A 22,046-nucleotide genomic window follows, 5' to 3' on the forward strand; every position below is an offset into this window, starting at 1 on the left:
TTTACAATTTAATTATAAAGAGATAATAAATACAAAAGATAGATAAATAATAAATATTTACAGTTGCAATTGAGTAAAAAAAGTGGCTGGCAATAGCGCATACAGTCCTCTTGTGGTGTCGGAGCAGTCCCTGATTAGTGTGACAAGGGAGAGGAAACAGCCTGATGGATGTTGGAAATTAACTGTTCTTGGGCCTAGAGATGATGGTGTTCAGGCTTCTGCACCTTTTGCCTGAAGGTAGCAGTGAGAAGAGGTTGTGACCAGGGTAAAGGTGGTCCTTCATGATGTTGGCTGCCTTCTTGAGGCAGCACTCACGTGGATGTCTGCAATGGATGAGAGGTCAGAGCCTATGATGGACCAGGCTAGGATTGTTAACTTCATTACAGCCTTCTTCATTCCTGGCCGTATATATTCCACAGTGCATTTGTTTAAGTTTGATGGACTATTTGATGGCATGCCAAATCTCTTCAGACTCATTGGAAAGTGAAGGTCTTCTTCATGGTTGCCTTGATGTGCTGGTTCCAGAAGGGGCTTTCTGAAATATGAATTCCCAGTCACAGTAAGCACATGAATAGTACTGGTTTATTACAATGTAACACAAAGGTACAAATGGGAACAGGTCTGTCACAAATACCAGTGAGGTACACTTCTGGTGGGATAGGTCTGCTGGATAGTAAAGGGAATGCGAAAAGAAACTAGCAAAAGATATTTAATTAAATACTTAAATAAGTAAATAAATTTTACAGTAATAACAAATCCCCACATTCAGTTGGGATTTAAAGAGATTAAATGAAAACATGATATTGTCTTAATTACAAAAAATTCCTTCAAGCATAAAAACATTTAGGCCTTTTGGCCCTTCTAGTCTGACTTAACTATTATTCTCCCTGGTCTCACTGACCTGCAGCTTGTCCATAACCCTCCCATCCATGTACCTGTCCAATTTCTTGTTAAATTTGAAAAAAAATATTGAACTCACATTTACCACTTCAGCTGGCAGCTTGTTCCACACTCCAACTACTTTCTGTGTGGAAAAACTTCCTCCTAAACTTTTCCCCTTTCATCTTTAACCTATGTCCTCTGGCTTGTATCTCACCTAACCTCAGTGGAAAGAGGTTGCTTGCATTTACTCTACCTATACACCTCATAATTTTGTATATCTCTGTCAAATCTCACCTCATTCTGCTATGCTCCAGGGAATAAAATCCTAACCTGTTTAACCTTTAACTTTAACTCAGTTCCTGAAGTCCTGGCAACATCCTAGTAAATTTTCTCGCCACACTTTCAATCTTATTGATATCTTTTCTGTAGTTAGATGACCAAACTGCACACAATACTCCAAATTTGGCCTCACCCATGTCTTATCCAACTTTACTATAGCATCCCAACTCCTATACTCAATTTGATTTATGAAGGCCAACATGCCAAAAGCTCTCTTTCCTGTGATGCCACTTTCAGGGAATTATGTATCTGTATTCCCTGATCCCTCTGTTCTAATGCACTCCTCAGTGCCTTTCTATTTACTGTGTATTTCCTACCTTGGCTTGTCCTTCCAAAATGCCACACCTCACACTTGTCTGCATTAAATTCCATCTGCCATTTTTCAGTGCATTTTTCCAGCTGGTCCAGATCCCTCAGCAAGCTTTGAAAGCCTTCTTTGCAGTCCACAACGCTTCCAAACCTTGTGTCATCTGCATACTTTATGTACTATATGCTGATTCAATTTATCACATTATCATCTAGATCATTGATATAGATGACAAACAACAATGGTCCCAGCACTAATCCCTGAGGCACACCATTAGTCACAGACCTCCAGTCTGAGAAGCAAACACCCACTACCATTCTTTGCCTTCTCCGGATAGCCAATGTCAAATCTAGTTTATCATCATGGATACCGAGTGTCTGAACCTTCTTGACTAAGCTCCCACGTGGAACCTTGTCAAAAGCCTTACTAAGGTCCGTGTAGATAACATGCACAGCCTTTCCTTCATCAACCATAAGAATGGCAAAGAAAATCACTGGAGTCTCCTCCCACCCCTCCCCCCCCCACCCGATGTGATCTACTGCAATTGTTGTCTGAAGAGGATGCTCAGAATCAAGGAGAACCTCTTCCATCCTGCATACAGCATCTTTCGGCTGTTCCCGTTGGGGAAAAGATACAGGAGTATCAGAGTCAGCACCACCAGGCTGAGGATCACCTTCTTCCCATGGCCAGTGAGAATGCTGAATGACCAAAGGAACTCCTCACACTGACCATCCAAGACTCCAGAGGTGTATCTAGGGTATGGCAGGCATGGTATGTGACCAGGTGCCACTTGAAGGGAGCACCCACCTGGCGAGTACCACTGCTGCTGCAATCCCGGCACACACACTCACATCTGTTTCTTCCACACGCAGTACGCTTGTCCTCTTTCCTCAACCTAGCAACGCTAAATACAACATGGCGGCTACCAAGGCCAGGTCTTGAAGCGTTGGCCACCCCTGCCAAAGGCGCTATTTTGCATGGATGTGGTGCTGCAAGACTCTCATATGCTACAAAACAAAATTTACTTATTTATTTGTATAGATGAAATATGTCATATTGTTTCTCTATATGTCTGGTATCGTGTCTGCATGTTTTGCACCAAGAACTGGAAAACGCTGTTTCTTCAGGTTGTACTTGAACAATCAGATGACAAAAGTTGACTTGACAGTCACATCCATCCTATAATGTGGCAACCAATATTATTTGCATACCTTCAGCTGTGATGATTTAAACAATAGTGGAACATTTCTGGCTGCACAGATTTACCATACATTGCCCAATAAAGTATTCAATTTGTCTTCTTAATCACATCTCCTTTCCACTTTCAGCTCACAAAAAACTCATCCCACATCATTCTGTTCTGTGCACATCCCATATTATAGTATGTTTCCTTGTGTGTCTTTTCTAAGTACTTTATTTCGTATTTTTTGTATTGAATCTGACTTCATATATTTCTGCCCATCTCACCATCTATAGATTCCTCCCTTACTGTCAAGAGACTACTTTTTTGACCACTTTTTTTTAATGATTAACAAACTTCTTAATCATTTTCCCTTTGCTTTAGTCTGACTCACATTTATAGATCATAAAAAAAACAAGGGAGCCATGAATGGAACTTACGCTGTACCATCCTGACACAAAACCCGAGAGCATGGTTTGTGAAATGCTATTTCAGCACCAGTAACCTGGGTTGGAATCCAGTGCTATCTGTAAGGAGTTTGTAACCTCTGTAGGTTTTCCCAGGTGCTCCAGTTTCCTCCCACCCTCCAAAAAGACATATGGGGTTGGAAGGTTAATTGGGTGTAATTGGGCAGCATGTGTTCCAATGGCCAGAATCGGCTTCTGCCATGTAATAAATAAAATTTAAAACCATCCGTTGACATTCACATTTTGGATCCACTTGGTACTCTCCTGTAGATTTCATGAGCATGGGCATGAGTAATTTATCCAGTAGGACCTGCAGGCTGCATCAAATTATTATTCTCAACGTTGAAGGTAATGAAAGTGGATGTGCAGCATCTGGTACTCCTGCAGGCATTTAACACCATAGTTTCTCTTTCCTTATTTTATCTGAAAACCTTTGAAGCAGAAACTAAGAGATTTGATTCCTTCCATTTTGTAAGCCATGTTCGAGTAAGGACTAGATAGCAATTCCATGTGTCTTTAGCTCATCTGTTTTATTAAATAGCAAAATGTATTGATGAACAGTGCTAAACTCTTTTTTCCTTCTTTCCAGCCTCTGCTGATCCATCGCTTCTAAATGGGGTCAGTTTACAGCTTCTACCAAACTAGCTTTAACTCATTATTGCAGAATCTATGCATTCAGTGTATCTTTAAAAACAGGCTTTTATCACAGGGTGTCTCTCAAAGCATTGTTCTACCTATTGCTGCCTTCAATGAAGTGTATTCCGTTTCTTGACCTCTGGCGCCACCTTGTTACGAAGTTATGGATATTATTCCTTGAGGAATTAATTTATTGTGAAAAAGTGAATGGATTCTCTAAGTCTTCTTTGGCTTGGCTTCGCGGACGGAGATTTATGGAGGGGGTAAAAAGTCCACGTCAGCTGCAGGCTCGTTTGTGGCTGACAAGTCCGATGCGGGACAGGCAGACACGATTGCAGCGGTTGCAGGGGAAAATTGGTGGGTTGGGGTTGGGTGTTGGGTTTTTCCTCCTCTGCCTTTTGTCAGTGAGGTAGGCTCTGCGGTCTTCTTCAAAGGAGGTTGCTGCCCGCCAAATTGTGAGGCGCCAAGATGCACGGTTTGAGGCGATATCAGCCCACTGGCGGTGGTCAATGTGGCAGGCACCAAGAGATTTCTTTAGGCAGTCCTTGTACCTTTTCTTTGGTGCACCTCTGTCACGGTGGCCAGTGGAGAGCTCGCCATATAACACGATCTTGGGAAGGCGATGGTCCTCCATTCTGGAGACGTGACCCATCCAGCGCAGCTGGATCTTCAGCAGCGTGGACTCGATGCTGTCGACCTCTGCCATCTCGAGTACTTCGACGTTAGGGATGTAAGTGCTCCAATGGATGTTGAGGATGGAGCGGAGACAACGCTGGTGGAAGCGTTCTAGGAGCCATAGGTGGTGCCGGTAGAGGACCCATGATTCGGAGCCGAACAGGAGTGTGGGTATGACAACGGCTCTGTATACGCTTATCTTTGTGAGGTTTTTCAGTTGGTTGTTTTTCCAGACTCTTTTGTGTAGTCTTCCAAAGGCGCTATTTGCCTTGGTGAGTCTGTTGTCTATCTCGTTGTCGATCCTTGCATCTGATGAAATGGTGCAGCCGAGATAGGTAAACTGGTTGACCGTTTTGAGTTTTGTGTGCCCGATGGAGATGTGGGGGGGGCTGGTAATCATGGTGGGGAGCTGGCTGATGGAGGACCTCAGTTTTCTTCAGGCTGACTTCCAGGCCAAACATTTTGGCAGTTTCCGCAAAGCAGGACGTCAAGCGCTGAAGAGCTGGCTCTGAATGGGCAACTAAAGCGGCATCGTCTGCAAAGAGTAGTTCACGGACAAGTTTCTCTTGTGTCTTGGTGTGAGCTTGCAGGCGCCTCAGATTGAAGAGACTGCCATCCGTGCGGTACCGGATGTAAACAGCGTCTTCATTGTTGGGGTCTTTCATGGCTTGGTTCAGCATCATGCTGAAGAAGATTGAAAAGAGGGTTGGTGCGAGAACACAGCCTTGCTTCACGCCATTGTTAATGGAGAAGGGTTCAGAGAGCTCATTGCTGTATCTGACCCGACCTTGTTGGTTTTCGTGCAGTTGGATAATCATGTTGAGGAACTTTGGGGGACATCCGATGCGCTCTAGTATTTGCCAAAGCCCTTTCCTGCTCACGGTGTCGAAGGCTTTGGTGAGGTCAACAAAGGTGATGTAGAGTCCTTTGTTTTGTTCTCTGCATTTTTCTTGGAGCTGTCTGAGGGCAGTGACAAAGGCAGGCGATGGAGGGTAAGCACAATTAAGTTCTTGAGAGTCACTATCTTAGAGGATCTTGCCTGGAGCCAACACACATTGTGAAGAAAGCATGGAGTTTGCTGTGACATTGGAAACCCTGGCAAATTTCTGCAGATGTTTGGTGGTAAGTGCTGACGGCTACATCTGGTATGAGGACAGCAATACCCCTGACTGTAAAGTCCTGCAAAAGGTAGTGGACACAGCCCAGGACATCACAGGCAAACCTCTTCCCACCATTGAGAACCTCTAAGGAGTACACTGCTGTCAGAGAGCAGCAGCAATCACCCAGCACACACTCTGTTCTCGCTGCAACCATTGGGAAACAGATATAGGTGCTACAAGACTCGTATCGCCAGGTTCATGAACAGCTGCTACCCCTCCACCATCAGTCTCCTCAACACAATGGCAAATTAACTACCACCCGGGACCCTAGGCTGCGCTTTAATAAGGCCCCCCCCCACCCCGACCTTGCCCCACTGCACCACCCTTCGTTGAATAAAATAAAGTGACATTAAATTACGTTAAATAACATATTAGGGGTCTCCAAAGTGGTTGATATCGACCCCTGGGGGGATCAATGGGACAAAAAGTGCCAGGGCATCGAAAGGGGGTCGATTGAACTTTTGGGATCAAAAGAATTGTAGAGCCCGAGGTCCCTGCTCCTGCCAGGGCCCCCTGCCTTCCAGGCCCTACTCAGCCTCGGGGCCTGGGTGGTAGTTAATCTGCCACTGCCTCAACAATAAACTCAATCAGGGACTCATTTAAGGATGCTTACTTTTGCACTTTATTTGTTTTTTTTCCTCTCTGTATTGCATAGTCAGTTGTTTACATTTGTATATTTGTTTACATGTGTACATTGTGTACAGTTTTTTGTGGACTACCAATAAGTGGTAATTCTGCCTGACCCACAGGAAATAGAATTTTAGGGTTGTATATGATGTCATATATGTTCTCTGATATAAATCTGAAATCTGCTGTCAAATACCTTAAGGGGCTTGAAAGGTACAGGTGGACAGAGACATTCTCCCTGTAGATGGAACAAGCAGAGATATTCCTGAAGGAAAACAAGATGCAAGGTTGTCCAACTGTTCCTAAACACACTGCTGCAGGAACAGCTCTTATGGTGGATTTGAACTCGGGTCTCCACACCGTTAGTCCTGGGTTTTGGCCTAAAACATTGACTATTCTTTCTCTCCTTCTGATGTTCAATTTACTGAGTTCCTCCAACAGATTGTGTTGCAGTCTTGTGTTGTCCAACTATTTTCTTCTTTCTCCATTGGAACCCAGTGATGTTTCTGGGCTACAGAAACAATCACTGGACTATATCAGAGTTGTATGCAAAGTGCTGGAGAACTTCAGCAAATATAAAAGATGTATGTCATTATTTTTTTCTCCCAAATCTATCTATCCTTCTTAGCTCGCTACCCTTTCCCCTATCACCTCAGCTTCTTTCTCTTCCACCCTCCCACCTATATCCACCTATTACCTCTTACCTGTTAGCCTGTACTCTTCTCCTTTCTTCCCCTCCTCCCAAACTCTCTTTTTATTCAGGTATCTGTCTGATTTTTAACATTGCCAATGAATGGCCTAGCCCGAAACGTTGACTGCCTTTTGCTTCCTATGGATACTGCATGACCTGCTGTGTTTCTCCAGCACATTTGTGTATGCACTGGACCCCAGCATCTGCAGATTTTCTTGCTTAACACAAGTTTAGATAACAAATTGATAGTTGTTGTTCCACATAATTGCCTGAATTTAAAAATTGTCATGGTGGGATTTGATCAGGCCTCTAGATTGTTAGTCCTGGCCTCAGGGCCCCGAGATGGTAAATTAAGAACTGCACTGCTGCCCTGCCCCTAAATATTATCCAGTGCATTTTGTTTATGAAGAAAAGATAAATACATAATTGTTTTCTTTGATTATCCCTTCCAGTCCAACATAATGTAATTCAATGCCAGCAAATACTTTTTCTAATGAATCCTTGTGCTTAGCTGTGTGCTGTTTGATAATCCTTGATGTAATATATCTTGAATGTGGCTTTTCTTTCAAGCAAAAAAAAATCAACAATAATTTTAGGGATATTCCTTTTATCAATAAATAGATTTTGAATTGTAGTTATGAGTATAATAATCGAAACACACAAATCAAGAGCCCACATACAGCATTGTGTGTCTGTAATTTATTTTCATGTGGATGGTTATGGAATAAATGTTGCCAAGGAAGAAGGAGAGTCCCCACTTCCTTGCATCCTTTGGGTCATTTATTTCATTCTGAGAGGGCAGATAGGATTTTTAAAATTTAAAACATTATCTCCAATAATGTAAGAAAGAGAGAATGCATACACCAGAAAACTGGAGACGCACACAAGATATGCCAATGGGTCAGACAGCATCCATAGAAAGCAAAAGATAGTCGATGTTTCGGCTCAGCTCTTCTGCTCATGGTATAGTGGCATGAGGTGCACAGTGCAGGACAGGTGTTTGAGGGTGGATCTTTCATTGCTAACCAAAGGGATGATCGCAATAGAGCTGAGACATTCATCCTTCCTTTAAGTCAGGCTGAGTGCCTCATGTACAAATAAATGAGAATCTAAGCCTATGCACAGCATCATGGCTGGACCTCATGAATATAGGAGAGAGGTGAGTCCTTTGATTGATCTTGAACCAATTGTTTCTTTGCTGGCTGCCAGATTCAGTACCACATCTGTGATTTTGGATGGGATGATTGGAAAGTAGTCCTGTATGTCTGATATTACTGGAGTGTTCTCTGAGGCTTTTAAATATATGACTTTTCTTGAATTTAAAGTCTATTTTGAATAGTTGCTTTATGTAATTTAATTAACATTTTCCCCTAAAGTGAAACTTAAAATCAAGAGAAGACTTTTACATTGGTTCAGTAGAGATCTTGGCTCATTATCATTTTACAAACAAAAATAAAGGATTTGCATATATCTAGTGGCTTTCATGACTTTAGGGTGGTGTAAAAGCAAAGAAATTACTTTTGAAATGTAATGATTGGTGTAGTAATCTGACAACAAAATCAAGTTTGCTAAACCGAAAATTCATTTTTATCTGTTGTTGCCTCTTTGAGCCAAAAACAGGAGGAACTCAGCAGGTTAGGCAGCATCCATGGAGGGAAATGGACAGTCGATGTTTCCATTTGAAACCCTGCTTTAAGACCGAGAAAGGAAAGGGAAAACAGGCAGTATTTCAGAAAGGGGGAAGAGGATGATGTTCAGATGGAGCCAGGTGGAGGACCGGGGAGGCTGAGCCGGAAGACAGAAGCAGGATATTGATAGGTGGATGCAGTCAAAGAGGGGAGAAAAAAAGTGAAAAAAGGCAGAAAAATTCCAATCTCTCGTCACCTCTAACTTTGGTAATTCACTGAAGTACCACAGAAGAAGGCTGAATTAGCAGAGCACCTTGAGGGAGAAGGGGAAGAAAAAACTCAATTCTCAAGGATTTATATCTAGATTTCTACTTCCAGCCCTAGGTAGGGAGCTTTGTTTCTTAAGTTTTAAATATTCATCAGGATGACAGAGATTTGACACTTTCTGCAGGAAGAGGTCCAGCCACACACATTATCTTGAACTTCAGAAGATCAAGGTCACTGTCATCCTGAATTCTTAGCCTTCAGGTGTTTCAAACGTAGTCTGCGGCAGGCCATTACATTTCGAATGGTCCCAACAAGAAGAAAGGACTTTATCTCCTTTGAAACAGATGTACATTTGCTAGCTTGTCGTTTTCCCAAGCACTCTGTAAATGCTCTGTTATTTCAATGGGACTTTGTTGATCAGGCATGCCACCAGAAGTCTGTACTTTGTGATGGAGAGGTAGCAGAGAGCCAGGGTGACCCACTGTGAACAATCCTCTGAGATTGCTCTCCTGGGGACTGGGGACTGTGCCAGATCTGCATGAGTGGCAGCAATCCAGGCCAACCGGCAATCTGGGCAAGTCAATCTGTTCAAAGTGCCAACAGTGGGAAGTACAGCTACTGTGGACTCGAGAACAGTTCTTTCTGCACAGAACCACAACTGCAGGCTGCGGCTTGTGGTTGAGATGAGACAATGTTGCACCGCTACTTTCCCGACTTAAATGCTCATGTAAAGATTTAATGTAAAACCCTGCAGACCAAGCTTCCCCACCTCATGCAGATTTCAGGTGGCTACCACCTGTGCTGCTGTGGGAGCAGAGATCTCTGCCATGAACCACTGCATCATGCATGGGTCTGTGCCTCAAAAGACCCAGCATTTCCCTACTGGTCAGAGGGGGGCTCCAGGTTCCTCCAGACCTGTAAATTCTGGAGCATTGGAAGACAACTCCCCTGTGGTCCTTGACACCTCTCACTTACTCTTTGATGAGATGGACTGTGCACAAAGCAGACTCTCAGGCAAGTATGTCATCATTCTCATAGAGGCTGCCCTTTGTCATCATTCTTCCAATCCTTTTGAGCAGGATTGCTGTGGAATTGATTCACTTATCTCCTGACCCAGCCACAACTGGTTCCTGGCATTGCCCCACCACAGCAAGCACCCACCACCATTTCATGGCCTTGCATTTTCTGACAAGGGAGGGGTAACAGGGTCATCTTGGTTGGAGGCAAGCCTTATAATGCAGCATCCTGGCCTTTCTTCCTGGCTAGAGTTTCAGACATTAAATAAGATGGCAGATATGGTGCCCCCCTGCTCTAATCCCAATATGAAATATCTTCCTGTTGTTCTCTCTTGTTCCCAACATAAAATCTGTCTCTCTAACCACCCCCAGTTCAGCTCATAAGCCTACACCATCAACACCATTATGTTCATGACAATGCAGCCAGTCTTGGTAAAAACTAACAAGCACAACTCAAGCTGTTAACTGCTGTAGTTGCTCTCTCTGGTTAGCCATACACATGGAAGTTTCATCATGTGACATGCAATTTCGATGTCAGATTAAACAGCTTTATAATCTGAATCTAATTTTATTGCGTCATTGAAAACCAGGAAGCAAAGAAAATATAATTAAAAAAACATTTCATTGTAATAGTTGAGTGCTGAATTAGTTTCCAAAAGATATTCTGCCCAGTTGCATAGTCTTTCTTAGGAGAACAGCAACAAATGGAAAAGAAGCTGCTCTCATTCAAACAACAAACTTGCAAAATCCATGAGCTTGTTTGTTAAGGAAGGATGTAAGCTTTAAAGTTTGGTGTTGACTTTCCCCAGTAGTGAGGTCAATCCCCAGGTGTAGTACTCCTTCAATTACGAACTCATCAGTTCCAGGATATTAACTAGCAGTGTACAATAGTATGCCTGCAATCATCTGTTCTTAATAGTTTTCCTGTTGCCACGGAGACCACTTTGATCTATATACATTTTTGCCTTTTATAGTCAGTAGCTTTCTCCCTTTGGGTATTAGTTGAGTGCATTTTTTCTTTGGCTTGGCTTCGCGGACGAAGATTTATGGAGGGGGTAAAAGTCCACGTCAGCTGCAGGCTCGTTTGTGGCTGACAAGTCCGATGCGGGACAGGCAGACACGGTTGCAGCGGCTGCAGGGGAAAATTGGTGGGTTGGGGTTGGGTGTTGGGTTTTTCCTCCTTTGCATTAGAATGCAGTTTAAACAGCCACTTTCTCAAGTGGTTTGCTGACACATAAACATTCTCACAGAGTACTGCAGTGAGCGAAAGAAAACTTCTTCAACAAAAAGTCTTGGCAAAGGTTAGTGATCTACGATCTATTTGAACTGAAGATGGGTGTGTTCCACAGACATGAAGTGGAAGCAGAAGGGTAAACATTTTGGAATAACAGATTTGCTTCTTCAGCTTGTGATTTGATGTAACTAATAACTAATTTAAAATTTAGGCATACAGCACAGTAGCAGGTCATTTTCACCATCAAGTCCGTGCTGCCCAATTACACCCAATTAAGCTACAAGCCCCGGTACGTTTCGAATGGTAGGAGGAAACCAGAGACCCTGGGGAAAACCCATGCAGACACAGGGAGAACGTACAATCTCCTTTCAGACAGTGTGGGATTTGAATCCAAGTCCTGATTGCTGGCAGAGGATTTGAACCTGGGTCATTGGTGCTGTAATGGCCTTGCATTTACCACTACACTTTTTCTTTCTTTGGCTTGGCTTCGCGGACGAAGATTTATGGAGGTGTATGTCCACGTCTGCTGCAAGCTCGTTGGTGACTGACAAGTCCGATGCGGGACAGGCAGGCACGGTTGCAGCGGTTGCAAGGGAAAATTGGTGGGTTGGGGTTGGGTGTTGGGTTTTTCCTCCTTTGTCTTTTGTCAGTGAGGTGGGCTCTGCGGTCTTCTTCAAAGGAGGTTGCTGCCCGCCGAACTGTGAGGCGCCAAGATGCACAGTTGGAGGCGATATCAGCCCACTGCCAGGCACCAAGAGATTTCTTTAAGCAGTCCTTGTACCTCTTCTTTGGTGCACCATGACCTAACATATTATCTACTAACACCCAGTTTATATTCAACTTTACTGAGCAAAGCTTAGCAGTTGTTTTGAAGTCTTCAATACAAATGAACAGCTATGCATTATTTTTTTCAGAGTCAAAATCAACATTAAATTTGCCTTTAAAAATCAGCATGAATCGAGAAGGGTAGAAGGAAGCAGGTAGAAAATTTTGGATTTAGGCCTGAACAATTGTTGTACACTATGAGAGTTCAAAGTTACCATCTGACTGTTGTCATCTTGATGGTGACTTCCTCAGTCCAGGAGGCTTAGATCAGTCAGAACTTGTTGGGGGTAATCTGGTTGGCTTGTCAAAACTCAATGTACTGTAGATAGTCCAAACAGGGAAGGGGCAAAAGTGGAGAAATAAAAAGCTGTATATCAATGAGAGTAAAATTGGATCAGTACGTTTGCGGATGACACTAAGACTGGAGGTTTTGTGGACAGCATAGAAGGTTTTCAAAGCTTTCAGTGGGATCTGGACCAGCTGAAAAAATGGGCTGAAAAATGGCAGATGGAATTTAAAGCAGACAAGTGTGAGGTGTTGCATTTGAAAGGACAAAAAAAGGAAAGGACATACAGGGTAAATGGGAGGGCACTGAAGAGTGTGGTAGAACAGAGGGATCTGGGAATACAGATACATAATTCCCCATCACAGGTGAATAGTGTTGGAAAGAGCTTTTGGCATGATGGCCTTCACAAATCAAAGTATCGAGAATAGGAGTTGGGATGTTATGGTAAAGTTGTATAAGACATTGATGAGGCCATATTTGGAGTATTGTGTAGAGTTTTGGTCAATTAACTGCAGGGAAGATATCAATAAGATAGAAAGAATGCAGAGAAGATTTATTAGATATTGCCTAGACTTCAGAAAATGAGTTACAGGGGAAGGTTAAACAGGTTAGGACTTTATTCTCTAGAGCAGAGAAGAATGAGGGGAGATTTGATAGAGGTATTTAAAATTATGAGTGGGATAGACAGAGTAAATGTTGATAGGGTATGTGAGATACAAACCAGAGGACATGGGTTAAGGGTGAAAGGGGAAAGGTTTAGGGCATTGGTTCTCAACTGTTTCTTTCCACTCACATACCACTTTAAGTAATCCCTATGCCATCGGTGCTTTGTGATTAGTAATGGATTGCTTAAGGTGGTATGTGAGTGGGAAGGGAAGGTTGAGAATCATTGCTCTAGACCCAATTGTTACTGAAATATTTTGCTTGAGAAAAATTATCATTGGCCCATTTCCTTTGGAGTTATGAAACTGTGAACGAAACGAGTCAATTAGGTACGATTAAAACAGTGGTTTTCAAACATTTTCTTTCCATCCACATACCAACTTAAGCAATCCTTTACTAATTACAGAGCACTTATGGCATAGGGAATACTTTAAGTGGTATGTGAGTGGAAAAAAAATGTTGAGAACCATTGATTTAGGAGGAACATGAGAGGGAACTTCACAAGAAAGTAGTGGGAGTGTGGAACGAACTGACAGCTGAAATGGTGAAGTGGTCAGTCAGTCAGTCAGAGTTTATTTGTCATTTTTAAAACAAGATTGCATTTCTCCAGGACTAGGTGTTATTTAATAGCATAATACTATACACAAACATAGGAGTGGGAAAAATGGCACCGTAGCAAGGGGTTACGCAGCCATCAGGACCCACGGCCGCTATCTTGTCCAATCCTCTCAATTAAAATTTTAACCCTTACAAATTAACAGCGTAACATTACATTAAATTTTAAAACAAACTACTTCAACAGAATGTACAAAATTAACAGTAAACGGAACATGTATATAGACTGAGAGCAGTCCGTGGGCTCAGTAAGACAGGATGGCAATGTCCATATCAGCATAAAATGACTCCTGACTCAGAAGTTACTGTCCCCCATCCAGAGGCTGCTGCACTCTTCCGCTGCACTGCCGTCTGAGGTTTACGACCACTACCGGGCCACAGATGGTAATGAGAGTCCTCCAGCCTATTTTTCAGTGAAACTCATTCAGTCTACAGTTCCTTGGAGCTTTGGCCCTGGCATCGCCCGCCACTATGCCCTGCACTCCCGGCTGACACGCCCACCATGGGTGCCAACACCAGCATGTGGCTGTGGTGGTACACCATTGGCCTACTATAGGGGGAAACCTCTGTACCCGCAGGAGAGCATGGGGACAAGACAACATCTGGCCGGCTGTCAATCATCCGACCTAAATGGATCAAGCCCCACCTGGTTGGGTGTCAATCACCCTCCGAGCTATAAGCCTGGGCCGGCCCTTTCAAAGTCACTCTCAGAGCTTACAGCAGCACAATCTCCCAGCTGGCTCTGTGGAAGTTTACGTTGAATAAAGCCTGTTGTACAGTCTTTTGGTTTTGTGTGTTTGCTTCTGACCGATAGTGCACCACAATTTATTCGACGTAAATTTTACAAGCTGTTATGGAAAAGCTCCTGAGCGCTGGGAGCCTCGAAATCGACCCATGCTACCCGGAAGCACAAACATGCTTCGAGATCTGAAAGCACACGATTGAAGCGATCATCGAGGCTCACGCCGACGACATCCTGGACTCTGATCAAAAGAGACTCATCTTATTCCAATCAAAGCTGGGTCCCCGAGCCTTCCAGGCTCTCACAGACTGCACTGGGTACTCAGAAGCGATGAACACCCTCGAGGCCATGTACAAACCTCCCACGAATGTGGTCTTTGTAAGGTACCCACTGAGTATCTGAGCCCAACAACCCGTGGAGGCGGCCAAGTCTTACCTGGGAGCCCTGCGTGAGTTGGCCTGACCTGGTCTGGCTGAACCCGGGGTAAGCAAAAGGGAGGTTGAGAGGCTGATCAGGGATGCCTATGTCCGAGGGCTGTGCGTGAGGGCCACCAGGCAGAAGCTGCTGGAAGAAAATATCTACTTATTGGCCAAAATAGTGGAGGTAGTCTGAACCCTGGAGGCAGCAGCCATGCACACCAGGGCCTTCGATTCCAGACTTCCTTAGGCCTCCTCGTGGTCAGCATATTTGGCTGCTGTGGCCCTGGATCAAGCTGGGGAAGAAAACTTCGCTGTTGTGGGTGCCCAGCATCCCTGTAAGTACTGTGGATCCAGGTGTGGGTCTGATCGTCGATTACGCCAAAACTGCCCGGCCAAAACCCAGTATTGGTCGAGATTGCTCGAAAGGCCACTTCACAAAGGTATGCCTCTCAAAGCCAGCTGGCAGCTCAGCGGCCCTCTACGATCTCTCTCCTCTCTTAGAGACCCCGCCACGTGCGATTGCTAGGCGGCACCATTGCCCACGCAGCTACTTCCGGCCTCCCCAGCCCCGGTGACCCAACTTTTGCTTTGTGAATGTTGATCCAGATCTCCAATTGGGGAACCTATTATCTTCGGAGTCTTGTGTGAATGTGTCATTGCTGAGTCACAGTTGACACACAGTTACCATATTGAAAATAATGCAAAACCAAAATCAAACATTTTATTGACCAAATGATGGTTTTTGGCTATTTATTATTTGGTGATGAATCTTGGATGAAATGTCCATCTTGTTCACTTATTATCTACTTAATAGTCTCATTTTGCAATCATAATCAAATTGTTGACTCATCCAAAACAATTATTCCACAGGAGAGTTAGTAATGAGGGAATGAAAACCCAGGTGTTGAAAACTGATTCAAGGTAATCTTTTACCTCTCACTTTCTATTACTTACATTCAAGTAAATAAAAAGCTTAAGTTTCCTTTTCTTATAAATCTTTCAAATGTTTATTTGAATGAATTAATATGATCAATTTTTTTGAATATTTTAGTTTTGTATTTCAAAGACTCATATAAATTTAAACAAATAATGCAATCACTTTCAACGCCAAAATGGCATACAGAGTCCATTTTTATCCCCCAACCCCCCTCCCCACCCCCTGCCGCAATACAACTGAAAGTAAAGTCATAGAACCTACACATATACAAAAAACACAAATACCTAGGAAAAACCAACCAAGGTGACCAAGTAGCCAAAGGTAAAGAATAAAAAGAAAAAAAAAAACAACTAAAAGAGCACGTTGTCTATGCCACATCCCACTTAATTGATCCCAATCATTTCCCTGCTGGGACGGATTGTTTCAGTACCCTTATTCCAAAGTGGGGTAGTCATGTCTGCATACCAATATATTTCATATAAAGTTGCCAGATAATATGATCAATTTCATCCTTTGCCTGTCCATGAAAACTAAAATGAATCTTTGTGGAATTGTTTTGTTCACCCCATTTATTTTTCTTTATTTTATTATTTAAAAAAAGGAAAATCTGAACCCTCTACCAAGAAAGAAGCTGTTTGGCCAAAAAAAACCCCAGAATTCTTATCAGAGTGATAAATTACTTTGTTTGTCAACATTTCCATTTTCATAACAAATTCAAGGTTATAAAAGTAATTCAAAAAGGGTCCCTACAGTGTTTGAAAATTTACATTCAAATTGGAAATTGAGCATCTAATCTTCTCTAAGTTTAATTTGACATGATGTCACACAGCCATTGATCATGAATAGTTGGGTTAACGTACCTCCATCTAAGCAACACTGCCCGTCTAGCCATAAGAGAAATAAAAGCTAATAATGTAACTCAGATGTCGTTAACATTATGCCACTCTCTCCAACAATACCAAATAATGCAGTTAAGGGGTTTGGTTTAAAATTAACTCTCAAAAATGCAGAGAAAGTTTGAAATACTTCATTCCAGTATTTCTCAAGTCTCTGGCATGTCCAAAACGTATGAATTAATGAAGCATCTCCATTGTTGCATTTATCTCAATGAGGAGGTGTATCTACATAAAAACAAGATTGTTTGAATTTGAACATGTGAGCCCTATGGACTACTTTAAATTGTAGGAGAGAGTGGTGGGCACATAAAGAAGAGGTCTTAACCAATTTGAAAACTACATTCAACATTTCTTCAGGAATTAAAAGATGTATGTCCTGTTTCTGGCCTTTTTAAATTTTATCTGAGGAATCTTCTTTTATTCCCAACAACATATCATCAATATTAGATTTTGAACCATTATACAAAGGTTGTAAATTAAAAGTTACATCAATTAAATTCTTATTAGTCTGTGAGCGCTGCTGCTGCATGATTAACTCTGACACAAAGTCCACAGACTGTACAACAGGCTTTAATTAACTTAAATTTGTACACACCAGGTCTCAGTACACTCCTGGCTCCACGTGTCTGACTACTCCAAAAGGGGCCAGCTCAAGTCTTTATATGGGCCGGTGATTGACAGCAGGCTGGTGGGGCCAGCCTCCCAGGTTGCCGACCTGCAGGTACAGTGATTGCCCCCTGGTAGGAGTGTGGTCAGTGTAGTGGTTGTCTCACCACATAGTCGTCTTAGGAAATGTATGTAATTGAGATCATAAAAAATCTCTAATCTGTAGATAATGAAAAAAAAATGAATAATGAAAAAAAATGTTCACCTCATTTTAATGCAGGTGGTATGGCCTATATTCAGTGTTTTGGATGCTGAATTAAATCTTTTAACAATTTAGTGCTTTTTTTTCCATTTCCTATCCCTAACTGCGTCTGTATCTTTATCAGGTACATTTGAATCATTGCACACCATTAATTGGAAGTGGCTGTGGGATGTCAAGATGGCAGGAAGTGATGACAGACAGCTTTCAACTCACCTCGTTATCATTATAATATTGGTGCTGCTCCCTCCAAAGGAAAGGGTGCCACAAATTCAGCTTGTATAATGGACAGAAATGAACTTTCCAAAAAGTATCCCAGAATCTGTCATGGGATACAAAATCTGAATGCTCTTACCCTCCAGAATAAGATGCAGGTCCTAAAAGGTAATTGGTCACAAGATAGCCAATTGTCTATGAATAGAGCCGGCACTGAGCAGAACAAATCAAGAGACTGGATTCCTTTGGAAGGTAGCTTTGAGGACAAACCACATGAAGAAAAGGTGAGCACCGGTTCATGTAGGTACACTTACTTAACAGACAACATCCTTGATCATGAGGAGGGCCAGTTCAATGTGGGCAAGAAACCCTTGGGTAAATGCATCAACCAGGATCTGTCAAGAAGGATGATGGATACAATCAACTTGAAAACCTCTCCTTCACTAAAAGGGGAGAATCCTGACAAATGCAACACAAAGGACTGGAGGTCTCCAAAAGAATTTTGGAAAGTATTTGGAATGGAAAATGTAGGAGTAATTAGTAGTGCAGAGAAATGTGATGATATGATTCTCCCAAACGAGGTCTGGAATATTAATGAATCAGAGATTTCCAGCAGTTGTCTGAAGAGTCTATCCGAGGGCCTTCCGAAAGCTCATGTTTTAGACAATTCAGCAACGAAGAGCGGAGCGTGGTCTGTGGAAAATGCACACAAGCTTGGCCATTTTGGGGGTTTTTGGAGAACAGATAGTTGGGAGAGTGTCAGCAATGCCAGGTTGTTCTCTCTGACAGAAAACGTTGAACTTAACCGCACAAAGCTTAAACGAATGTTGACATCCTCTCCACCTCAACAAGGACCTGGCATTGGCTTTAAAAGCCTGCCTCAGCAGAGTCTTGCACCAGCCAGCTGCCAGTTCCAATCCAACCCAGTGAATGACAGCTTCCCCAGAAACAAATACAACAAGCAAGGTAAACTCTTTTTGCCAAAGGTCCCATTTGTTATAGAGATTCATTTCTATTATATTTTATCTTTTGCATGTGTTATTATTGTGTGTTTCCTTACTTGACACTGTCGAGGAAACCCTTCACTTTGAGGTGCAAGAATCAAACTGCTAGAGGAACTCAACATGTCTAGCTGCATCTGTGGAGGCAAAGTGATGGAAAATGTTTTGGTCAACATCCTGTATCAGTGCTGAAAGGAGGACCTGGAAACTGATCGGGGACAGAGGAGTATAAACTGGAGGTCAATGCCAAAGATATGATGATTGAGGCCAGGGAACTGGAAGTTGTCAAAAGTTTGGAGGGCCCTGATGTGACTGAACTACAGAATTGAGGTATGGAGATATTTTCCATGAGCCCTAATATTGGCTCTCCACCTGAGTTGTTGACCATTGCTTTGCTTCCACAGATGCCAAATTCTTCCAGCAGTTTGATTTTTTTTAACTCCACACTCCAGTATCTGCGGTCTTTTGAGTCTCTTTTTACTTTAAGGCTTTGTCTTTTAGCCAATTTGGAATTTTGGGTTGACCTGCAAATCCCTCAAGGGGTTTAAGTATTCAAGAAGGAGTTCACAACTGGGCTGACTATTGAAATTAAAATCAGAAAAATACTGGTTCCCCAGCAATGGTTTTATGCACCATCAACAAGTGAAAACCTCATTGTAAAACAACAGACAGTGTCTGATTCAAATCCTGGTTATTGGTGCTGTAACAGCATTGCACTAACCGTCATGTTAAATGTGCCACTCACTAGAACCACCTTGTTTTGTCTCTAAATTCTGCTATTTAAATTCAAGCCCAAGCCACAGTTTTAACTATTTATTTTCTTACGTGTCCTTTTCCTAGGCTGCAGGATACACCAAGATGACAGTGACTGGAATTCAGGGATTTCACTTCAGGGGTCTGGTCACAGGATGAGGTGAGACATATTCTGCTTTTGACTTGTCCTTGGGTTTCGCGGTGTTTCATGGCTGAGCCACTCTCTGCTCTGACATATGGCAAATTCTTGGCATCAGAGTTATATATAGAACCAGAAGAATTTTATAAGCTGTGTGAGCCTGCTGTGGTCCTCATATCCCTACTTTTGCTCCAGAATTCTCCTTAGCAGACAAAGAATTCTTGAAGCAACTCAGCAGGTCAGGCAGCATTCACGGGTGGAAATAATTGGTCAGCTTTTCAAGTCAGAATCCGTTATTAAGACAAAAATAAATTATATGTATGATGGGAGAAATAACCTGGGAGAGAAAGTCTGAGAGATGGAGTTACAGGTTGAGGGGGAAACATTGGAAGGGGGTGGGTGAAGAAAAGTTAGTGAGAGAGAAAAAATTAACTGCTGAAGTAGATAAAGGAAGAGATGGAAACAATAAAATCAGTTGGGGTAAGGGTTACCTAACTGAGAAATAAATATTCTTTCTTTTGAATATTTTATTTTCATTTTTTTTCAAAAATTATATATAGTGACATTTTAAATATACAATATATTAAAACATTTTCTCACAAACACAACAAACAAAAATAAAAACAAAACAGTTCCTCCCTCCATCCCTCCCTCCTCCCTTTCCATACATACAGATCCATTCACCTTCAGAGCTTACATATATTTTAAGTGTGACAGATTATGTTGTATTTTATATTGTATCTAGATCTGTTTTAAAGGAGATAAATTGTGTCAGGTTTTTAGTGTAGGTCACACACAAACACTTCAAAACAGATCTCATTTAAAATACTGGAGCTCTGCTCAAGCCAGACAAAGCCCTTGTGGTCCATACAAGAGGAGAGGACTGGCTGCCTTGAAATAAGGAAAGCAAAAAGGAACTCTATGGTGACCTGAAAGAAAGAGGTTATTATCTGGAAAACCCTGATGGAGCCAGTTTCTTTGGCAAGACACTGACATGGCTGAGCAGAAGGAATCAGTTATGGGTGTCCAACAAGCAACAAATCTCTCTCTGAAAATGGACAAGAACCTTCCTGAGCAGTAACCATTTACCTTTCAAGCACCAAAGCCTGGTAAACTTCATAAATGTTAAATTCTGTATACAGTATAAGAATTTCCTGCAACCAGTGAACTTGGAGGAGTGAGAAGTGAGATTGGACTGTGAATTAAATAACTTTTCTAAACTTTCTCACATATTACATACATGTGCGCTTAGAATTAGAAGGGAGTTAAGTTAGGTTAAGTAAGTTAATAGCAATAAGTTAGAGTTTGATCCTGTTTTCATGTTTAAAGATAATTTAAAGCATCTTTTGGTTAAGTAACCATTTGTCTTGGTGAATTTCTGTTGCTGCTAGGTTTTGGAGTCCTCTGGGCTCGTAACATAAGTGTATAGAGTACAGTTGGGGAAACTACATTTTTATATATAATAGATACTTTTATATTCTTTTTTTTTCTTCCTTTTTATTACTGTAGCTGGGCCCCTAAGTGGTCCATATATGGCTGCCAGACCTTAACAAAAGTTTCATATTTATTCCTTGTTATATGTGATATGTGATATTCCTTGTTATATGTGATATATCCCTTATGAAAGGGATAGACAGAATGGATGTGGATAGACTATTTCCGTTAAGAGGAGGAAAGATTAAAACAAGAGGACATGAGTTAAGAATTAAGGGGCAGAGGTTTAGAGGTAACATGAGGGGGAACTTCTTTACTCAGAGAGTGGTAGCCGTGTGGAATGATCTTCCGGGAGAAATAGTGGCGGCGGAGTCAATTGTATTATTTAAGAAAAGGTTGGACAGGTATATGGATGAGAAGAAGATGGAGGGTTATGGGCATTGTGCAGGGAGGTGGGACTAGAAGGGGGTGTTTGGTTCGGTGCGGACTAGAAGGGCCTAATGGCCTGTTTCTGTGCTGTAATTGTTATGTTATGTTATGTTATATTTTTCATAGGTATACACTGTTTATTTCCGCAGTCCATCATGCTATAAGTAGAGGATAATTGGATTTCCAAGTGATCGTGATACATTTTATCGCTACTGCCAGTGCTATTCTTATAAATGAGATTTGATATTTGGTCACTTATTTCCATGAAATTACCTAATAGATATAGCTCCAGGATGCCTGTAAAGGCCACTCATGTTATCCTGATTAATTTTTCTGTGATTTCTTTCAAAAATGGCCTCACTTTCATCCACGACCATATGGCATGTCAAAAAAGTTCCTGTCTCAGTTCCACATCTGAAACACATCTCTAAAATTTCAGCTTTTGATTTGTGTAACTTTTGTGGGGTAAGATATAATTGGTGTTAAAAATTATATGGAACCAGTCCATGTCTTGCATTTATAATTGATGTCATGCTCTCCTTACACCAATCTGACCAGCTTATTTCTGAAATCTCCATGTCCAAGTCTGACTCCCATCTTTTCCTTGACCTCTGCAACCCTGGTTTTGCACTTCTGCTCTGGAGAGCATAGTACATTTTTGTTATAAATTTGGGTGTATTCCCCATCCAGACCATTTGTTCTATTTCACTAATTTCA

At 42.1% G+C, this 22,046-nt stretch overlaps 1 protein-coding gene across 3 annotated transcripts in view; it reads left to right on the top strand.

The window, feature by feature from the left end:
• Nucleotides 1-17,499: 17,499 nt before the first annotated feature.
• Nucleotides 17,500-22,046, top strand: part of kiaa1614 (KIAA1614 ortholog) — a 170,323-nt gene continuing 165,776 nt past the window's right edge. For all 3 annotated transcript variants that reach the window (XM_069937605.1, XM_069937602.1, XM_069937603.1), the window contains exons 1-2: nt 17,500-18,539; nt 19,415-19,487. In XM_069937605.1, the coding sequence (XP_069793706.1) occupies nt 17,642-18,539; nt 19,415-19,487 (971 nt within the window). In that variant the 5' untranslated portion in view covers nt 17,500-17,641. The remainder of the gene's footprint in view (nt 18,540-19,414; nt 19,488-22,046) is intronic.

This window comes from Narcine bancroftii, chromosome 5 (genome assembly GCF_036971445.1).
Source record: "Narcine bancroftii isolate sNarBan1 chromosome 5, sNarBan1.hap1, whole genome shotgun sequence".
Classification (NCBI taxonomy): domain Eukaryota; kingdom Metazoa; phylum Chordata; class Chondrichthyes; order Torpediniformes; family Narcinidae; genus Narcine; species Narcine bancroftii.